Source organism: Bos indicus x Bos taurus, chromosome 23 (assembly GCF_003369695.1).
Source record: "Bos indicus x Bos taurus breed Angus x Brahman F1 hybrid chromosome 23, Bos_hybrid_MaternalHap_v2.0, whole genome shotgun sequence".
Taxonomy (NCBI): domain Eukaryota; kingdom Metazoa; phylum Chordata; class Mammalia; order Artiodactyla; family Bovidae; genus Bos; species Bos indicus x Bos taurus.
In genome coordinates this window covers 16,079,082-16,087,180 of record NC_040098.1, presented here as the reverse complement: position 1 = coordinate 16,087,180, position 8,099 = coordinate 16,079,082, and the positions used below count along the sequence as shown (strand labels likewise).

At 43.5% G+C, this 8,099-nt stretch overlaps 1 protein-coding gene across 6 annotated transcripts; it reads left to right on the top strand.

Annotated features, from left to right (window-relative positions):
- The first annotated feature begins 110 nt into the window (after window positions 1-110).
- OARD1 (O-acyl-ADP-ribose deacylase 1) lies at window positions 111-8,050 on the top strand. Of its 6 annotated transcripts, none has more exons than XM_027524629.1 (6): window positions 111-425; window positions 1,180-1,259; window positions 1,599-1,743; window positions 2,785-2,843; window positions 3,824-3,936; window positions 5,445-8,050. In XM_027524629.1, the coding sequence occupies exons 2-6, from the start codon at window positions 1,221-1,223 to the stop codon at window positions 5,545-5,547; spliced, it is 459 nt and encodes a 152-aa protein (XP_027380430.1). In that variant the 5' UTR covers window positions 111-425; window positions 1,180-1,220; the 3' UTR covers window positions 5,548-8,050. The 6 variants fall into 6 exon arrangements, with proteins under 6 accessions (XP_027380430.1, XP_027380432.1, XP_027380428.1 ...); XM_027524631.1 differs by having other exon boundaries at window positions 155-360; XM_027524627.1 differs by having other exon boundaries at window positions 347-545.
- Window positions 8,051-8,099: the final 49 nt, after the last annotated feature.

Below are 8,099 nucleotides of genomic sequence, written 5' to 3'. Positions count from 1 at the left end.
CGAGCTTTGGGGACGCCCCACCACCGCAGAAGCAGCACTGCGCAGGCGTGTGCCTTAGCCACGCCCACTTTCCTGATTGGCTCCCATCCGGCCAAAGGAATACGCAGGCGCCTTCCAGGCGCGCCAGACCCTTCCACTCAAACGCCGCCCTGAATATTAGCACCACGCAGGCGCTAAGTAACTCCTTTGCCAACTGCCCTCCCTCTTCTTTGCGGCCCCTGGAGACACACCCCTTGGGACTTAATGCGCAGGCGCCGCTCTACCCAACTTGCATTCGGCTGTCTCGTTACGCATGCCCGGGCGACGGCGGCGGTCGGACTTCACCGCCGGAAGTTCAGCGGCCATCACCAAAGAGTGCAGGTTCGGCTAGCTAGCTAGAGGGGCTCGTTTCCGCCCGGCTCCCGGATGGTGGGCGGCCATCTTAGGTACACGCAATTAAAGGCTGTGGTGGGATTGGCTTCATATCGTGGGCTCGTCCGCTGTTACCCACGTACCAGAGCCCTTCCCCGCGGGGCGGGACCTCGTAACGGCCAACTCCTTTCCAGGTGAAGGGTAACGGGGGTACGTTGGGTCTTTGAGCGAGCTTCCTCGCTTCCTCCCACGGGATCCCGGGACAGGCCCTACGCCCTGGCTGATCACCCCTAGGGTAGGAGACAGAGAATGGGAGGCCTCTCTACTTCTTCCCCTAGTCCCCCCCCCCCCCCAAAAAAAAGATGTGGGTGAGCCTTCCTTAAGGGGCCGCCTTCCCTCTCACCCCTGCCCGCGCCTTGGCAGTACACTCCGCCTGACCGGTACACTCTCTAGTTGGCGACTTGACTGTGGCCAAGTCCCACCTTTTTGTCCCTGGGCCAGACCCAATGGGGAAGTACTCTTGCATCTTTCAGAGAAAAGACTGTCCTAAATCAGCCTTGCTCGGCGCGGGCTCGGGGAAAGGAGGAGGCGGGTCCTAGGACTGCCTTTCTTCCGCTCCTGGGAAGCGCGAAATGCAATCGGGTCACGGCCGCCTCCGAACGCAGGCATTATTCCTCTCCTTCTTGCCCCGAGGATTTTTGCGTTCCTTTCTAGAGAAGTCACACTCAGTAATAAACGGTGGGGGGGAAAAGTTAGTACGTGGGTGGTCAGGGCAGTCTGAATGTAATATATTTGGGCTGCCTAAGCATTTTTACTCTCTTTTTATAGCTGAAGAAACACTTAAGTTCTGGAAATAGCGACCCAGTATCATGGCTGGCAGCCCTAATGAAGATTCAGAAGGAAGCCGAGTGCGTAACAACTATTAACTTCTTGGTGAACTGAAATTAAGAATGATTGAGGTCAAAGCACAGACACTTTTTAATTAAACTAGTAATTGCATTGTCTTTTTTCCTCTCCTGTTGATTTATTTTAGAAAGGCTGATACAATCTTAGGCAGAGCCCACTCATTACTTTGTACATGCTTTAATTCGTTTTAGATAACTCATTAAGTTCTGAAAATTTGTCTTCTAAATGAAGGAGGGATGGGGGGGAGAGGTAGTGGTGGTGGTGGGCACAGTAAAGGAAAAAAAGTAGCTTAGTATATTTCTATATGTAACAGAAGTTTTCTTTCTCTTTGCACATTTTAGATTACTTACGTGAAAGGAGACCTATTTGCATGTCCCCAAACAGACTCTTTAGTGCATTGTATCAGTGAGGACTGTCGAATGGGCGCTGGGATAGCTGTCCTCTTCAAGAAGAAATTTGGAGGAGTGCAGGAACTGTTGAATCAACGTGAGTTTTGAAAGCAGCTGAACTCACGTGCCTTGATTAGACCATCTTTTGATGCTCCTTTTAAGCTTAATAATTTAAACAGGATATATATGCACAGATGGGGTTCCTAACTACCGAGCCCTTTTAACTCTGCAGATTAAGTTTTTTCTGCTACAGAGATGATCTCTAGTTTGGGTTGGCCCACCAAACCTGAGTTCTTGTAAAAGTTTTAAATTTCTTCTCCCTCTTTCATAAATGTTTCTTAATAATATGACTCCATTTGTCTGAAGCCTTTAATAACTCTGGCATGCTTAGCAAAGTCCACAGCTTTTAGCCTGGCATTCAGGCTTCCCTGTTAGCCCATACTGTGCTTATGCTTCAAAGAGTTTAAAACTTTTCCTTACAAACACTTCCCGTTGCTTGCTCCCAGTGATTGTAAAGCAGAAATGTGTACCAGAATCAGAGGTGGAGCTTCTGAAAACAGTTGTTTAGACCACAGTCCAGGCTTACTGAATCAGTCGCCACTGGTGATTCCACTCCCAGCATAAAGAAAGCAACTTCTTACTGCTTTGTATTGTATTTGTTTCAAAACACTACACAGTTCTCCTGACTGGAAACTGTTAAATAATTTAGTTTTTAATGTTAATACATCTATGTTCCCCCATAATGCTTAACACATTAGCTGTTTGTATGTAAAAATATAATTATTAAATACACATTTGGCAAGTGAAAAATGCTGTACATTGTAAAACATTTCAAGGCAGTAGACATTAACATTTTTTAAGAGAACAAGAAAGGATATTTGAAAATGTAGCAGGATTGAAGGTGGAATGTGAGGAAAACATGATTGAAAACATGATTTCCTAAAACAGTAGGAAAACTGGAAGTTAAGGAATATGGTATTTAAGAAGGCTGATAAGGATCAAAGGTTTCTTCAGAGTTGAAAATTAATTCCAGTTATGAAGTAGACTCAGATCTATAAAGATCTTTTAAAAATCTAAGAATGAAGATCACTGTTTTGGTATTTCTTTTTTTTTACTATTAAATAACTGTTTTTCTTAGAGAAAAAGTCTGGAGAAGTGGCTGTTCTGAAGAGAGATGGGCGATATATATATTACCTGGTAAGATGGGGCCAATTCTCAGTAAGTTTTAAGTATTAGCAAACAGATGGGCTTTGCTGCATTTATGTTGATCACAGTGTTTCTTTATAGACAACCAAAAATGTCAAAAGCTGACCTCATGCCGACTCAGATCCAGAGGTGGTGGCTATTTGGTGCACTGGGTTAGAAACATGAGGCTGCATCCCAACTCCGTGGGAAAAAGTTGGATATTTACCAAAGACCTGTTACATGATGTGCGAAAGTTAGGGATACTTCCCTTGCTTTAATTCCTTCATTGTTGTAGTGAAATACAGACAATAAAGTCCCAAGAGACGATTGCTCAAAAGAGTTTTTCTCTCATCCTTCCTTACCAAATGCAGTGCCAGGTAATATTCTGCTCCTCTCCTGCTTGCTTCCTCCATGTGGATTTCTTCCATTGTCCCAGTGGTCTTTGACCTGTGAAGGAGTGCAGCTTCTTGGTGATGCTGCTGGATGACTTAGAGCCAACTCACTACAAGCTTGATTTGGGTAGCACACAAAGTGGGGATGCTGTCCTTAAGGCTACTGTGACTTTCAGTCTTGTTTGGAATGCTACCAGTTTCTGTGCTTTTATAGGGAAATAAAAAGCAAGCACTGTTTGTAAATAAATAAGCCTAACAGGAAATTTTTAGGTGCTATGGGTTCTTCCTTGTTACAGATACATAGCTTATCTCTTGGAAGTGGCACAAGAACTTTCACCTACCTTGCTTAAAAACAATAGACAATAGGCACACCTGCTAATCTGGGTTTCTTAGGAGAACAGGCAGTGTCTGGGTCTCTGGCTCTCTTCAGTGGATTCCTGAGGGGCTCCCATAACTGGAAGAGACTGTATGACATTTGTTATCTAGACTAGTCTATAAAAGTATATTTATTTTAATTATCGTGATGTTGGGAGAACATGATGATGTTTTTTGCCCCTCATTTTGGTCTAATGGAAATTTGAATTTGTTCTTCGTACTCAGATTACAAAGAAAAGGGCTTCACACAAGCCAACTTATGAAAACTTACGGAAGAGTTTAGAGGCTATGAAGTCCCATTGTCTGAAGAATGGAGTCACCGACCTTTCCATGCCAAGGCAAGGAAATCCAAGGCCCTAAATGAAGACTTGATTGGTGGGGTTTACTGTCTTACCCAAAGAGAAATGACTTAAAAGCTTATCTTAACCCAATGTAGTCTTAAAGGTGGACAAATTTCAAAACATTTAAAAATCATCAGTAAACCAGTTGTCAGATCTTCGCTCAAGGCATGCCCATCTTTTAGCTTGGGCTGAATGAATCAGGATGATTAAAACACAGGTCTTCCTCAGCCCGCCTAGTAGGGAGGAACTGTTGTTCACCACTATTTGTTGAATTCTAGGCATCCTCTAGTACAGCTCAAGAATCAGGACTGAGCAATTGTGATTTCTCTCTGAGCCACTTCAGGTGTCCCAAACCTGCTCATTCTGTGTGAACAAAGTTGTAGGTTATCACTGCTTTGTAAACTGCATGCTTATTTATGTTCAGCATGGATAGTAGCCAAAGGGTCTGTTGCTGATGTAACGTCTTATACCCTAGATATTGGGAACTTAAGGGACTGATGTTGGGGGTTCAGTATCCTCTTTGTTTCTTTTTCAGGAATAGGCTTGGGATTCCTTCTCTTCCTGACAGACTAGTTCTGAGTCAGTACTGACCATGCATGCAGGTTTATTCCAAGCTCTGAGTTAGAAATGTGGCTACTTGATCCCTCATCTTACACTGGTCTGTAATATATTCACGACTTATGTACCAGAAACTTTTTTTTTTAAATCACAGTTTTTTCAGGTACTTAACGCATTAATATAAAATTATCAATTTTAAGCCTTTATTTTTTCCCTGTGGATATTGAGGATCAGTAAAGTAACATCTTGGAAGAAAGCTGCCAGGTAGTAGTTTTGTGGGCAGATTGAGGTTTCTCACCAGGGTGTCAGGAAGATTGGAATTACAATCAGCTTGGCATTTCCCAGTTATCTTCCTTAACATTCCGTTATCATAAGTGTATTTTTAAAATGGGCTTTCCTGGTGGCTCAGTTGGCAAAGAATCTGCCTGCAGTGTGGGAGACCCAGGCTCGATCCCTAGGTCAGTAAGATCCTCTGGAGAAGGGCATGGCAACCCACTCCAATATTGTTACCTGGAGAATCCCCATGGACAGAGGAGCCTGGCAGGTTATAGTCCATGGGGTCACAAAGGGTCAAACACGACTGAGTGACTAACACAGTTTAAAAATACCAACCTTTTCCCATCCACCCACGGCTAGTTTTCACTAGTAGAAACAGTGAGTTCTTCTGTCTCACGGCAGAGTTACACGTATTTCTAAATGTACCCTGAAGTAACTGGGAATTGGTACTTTATTTGGCAAAAGAGAAGTGACAGCTATTGGATGTTAGGGCCGTCTAGGAAACAGCCTTAGGTGACTCACAATAGGCGTTAACTTCTAAACTCCCACCATAGTTGCCTATAGGTGTGAGACCAGATGCTATCTTTGGCTTTGGGTGGATGCAGCCTAGGGAAAGAGGGAAGGAGCCTTTTCCTCAATCACAACCAGTGGAGATATTTTGTCTTTTTCAGGATCGGATGTGGTCTTGATCGTCTGCAATGGGAAAATGTATCCGCAATAATTGAGGAGGTCTTTGAGGCAACAGACATCAGAATTACTGTGTACACACTCTGAACAGAAGAGCATTTTGGATGTGTCTACCTTCTGCATCACCTGGGCCACAGGACTGAGCAAACTGACCTTAAAATGGTCAGAGGACCGTTTCTTGTGAAGTAGTCTGTGTTACAGGCCAGACCTGGGTTGCTGTATTCTCAGGATTGAATGGGACTCTGGAGGAGGGGTTTCTTGTTGCTAGGAATTTTTCTTTTTCAGGAAGGTAAGGGGAGGGACCAAATGTTGGGCCTAGGACCCATTTTGCTGGGGATGCCATGTGATTGGTTTGGGTTGCCACTAGGTGGCAGCATTGCTTTTCCCTGCTGTTTTAAGAGAAATTTCTGGAAGGATGACCGTTTTCAGTTAATTTTGCATCTTGTGTCATTTGTGCACTTACTTAGTATTATCCTTATGGCATCAAATTGATCCTAGGAGAGAATCATGGGTTTGGTTTTTGTTTAAATTACCAAAGTTTTATGTTTACAAGGAATTTGTGGTGACAAAAATGGAAAAATAAATATCTTTTTTTGAGCGGGGGTGGAGCTCCAGTGAGGTTCTTTGCACATGTCTGTGTTGTTCTGTGCTTGGCTAATGGAGGATTCACGTGTAACTTAATCTGAAAGAGGGCCCAGTAGGAAGAGTGGCAAGGTGAGAAGACATCAGAATGTGCAAGAACACTGGAAAGGCAGGCTTTTAGAATCTCCTTGTGCTGAACTCTTTCTCTCCTGTCCACCATATAGTTTCTGTGACTAAACCTGTCTGAATTCAGTCATAAAACAGAATAACATATGTGAAATACCTGGCAAAGTTCTTAGTGTGAACTAATGAATGACTCAATCTACAGTTATCAACAAAATCCATACACATCACTTTAAAATAAAGGTCCACTTCCTCTTAAACAGGAATTCTAATTTGGTAGGTAGAGGTGAGGGAGAATGGCCGGTTTTGTGTTTTTGAGCTCCAGAGGATTCTGATGTGTGTCCAGCTAGGATGGAAAAGAGAAAATTTGTTCCCTTCTAAGTTCAGAGCAGCACTATGTCCACTCTTGATTTCCATGGTGGAAGAATAAGGCTCATGGATTTTAGCCAGTGGTTCAGTATCAGGCTTCCCTGGTGGCTCAGAGGTTAAAGCGTCTGCCTGCAATGTGGGAGACCTGGGTTCGATCTCTGGGTCGGGAACATCCCTTGGAGAAGGAAATGGCAACCCACTCCAGTATTCTTGCCTGGAGAATCCCTTGGACGGAGGAGCCTGGTGGGCTCCAGTCCACGGGGTTGCAAAGAGTCGGACACGACTGAGTGACTTCACTTGCAGTATCAGAGGTGTGGGGAAACAAGGAGACTATTTCCACCCTCTGTTCTCTTACTGTGGTATTGAGATCAGACAGGCCTATTGATTTTCTTCATAGAATGAATTCTTGGTCTGTCAGAGGACTTGATGCTTTCCCAATTGTAAAAGAACCGGATTTTAGAAGGGGCTTGTTGAAACACCAGGAGAGCACTGGTTAAATGTAATCTTTGTACTTTAGACTTGTGTTGTTATTGCGTGGCAGCCTGATATGAGGCAGCAGTTTCAAAAAGTATTTGACTTCTTCTGTATCTCTGTGTAACAGATAAGTTCTCTATGTTGTTGGGGTAGGGGCAGTGCTGGGAGCAAGTTCACTGTCAAACTTTTAGACTAAGGTTTTTCTTGAAGCTTTGTTTCTGTCCACAGACACACAGTGAGGTTGAAAGGGAAGAAAATGTACAAAAAAGGAGAGTGGGGTGGTAAGAGGAAACTTAGAATTAAAGTATTTTGCTTAACTCTGCAAATAAATGTTATCACTGGGTCGAAACATTGGTTTTCTAGGATTAGGGTTAATTTGTTTCATGGAGTATGAGCCTCGTTCACATTTCTCTTAACAAAACCTAGTCTTGTGAAGGTCTGGCTGTAAGTGGAATTCCGCAGGGATGTGATAAAGTGCCCTGTCATTTGCAGATAGTCTTGGGGTCAGATTCCAATGACTTATCACACTTGAAGCCTGGGGAAAGGAGGTATGACCTGATAATCAGAATGGACACATTATTCCTGGAAACCTAGTTAGAGTTTGGCAAACACCCAGAAATTCACATGTGAAATTTTGCTTTTACATAGGACTCAGACAAGAAATGAGACTTCAGACACCATCCTGCCCTCGCCATCAAGTATGACGCACAGACTATCCCTACATTATGTGTATCCAAACATTTAAATCCTACTTCTCGCCCTTTCCTCTTTAATCAAGGAGCTAATTGCTTATGGATTGGCAATTGGGATGTTTATATTCCTTAGGAACAGGTTTCCTGTGCCTTTTGTTTCATCCTCTGCCATACTCCTTGTTTTCAGAGGAGAGAAAAGCCACTCATTTAGAAGTAATCTTGAGACAGTATTTTCTGAAGGTCAAGACAAATGTGTGAAGTCTGCATGGGAGTTGGTACATTCTGTGTAGCCCTGGCAAGTTCTGGTTTAAGCCTGCCTTCCACTTTATAAAACGTGGCTTGGTTCATAACCTGGGACATCCCTGTTTCTGGAATTTGCTCACCGTCTATAATTTCTGA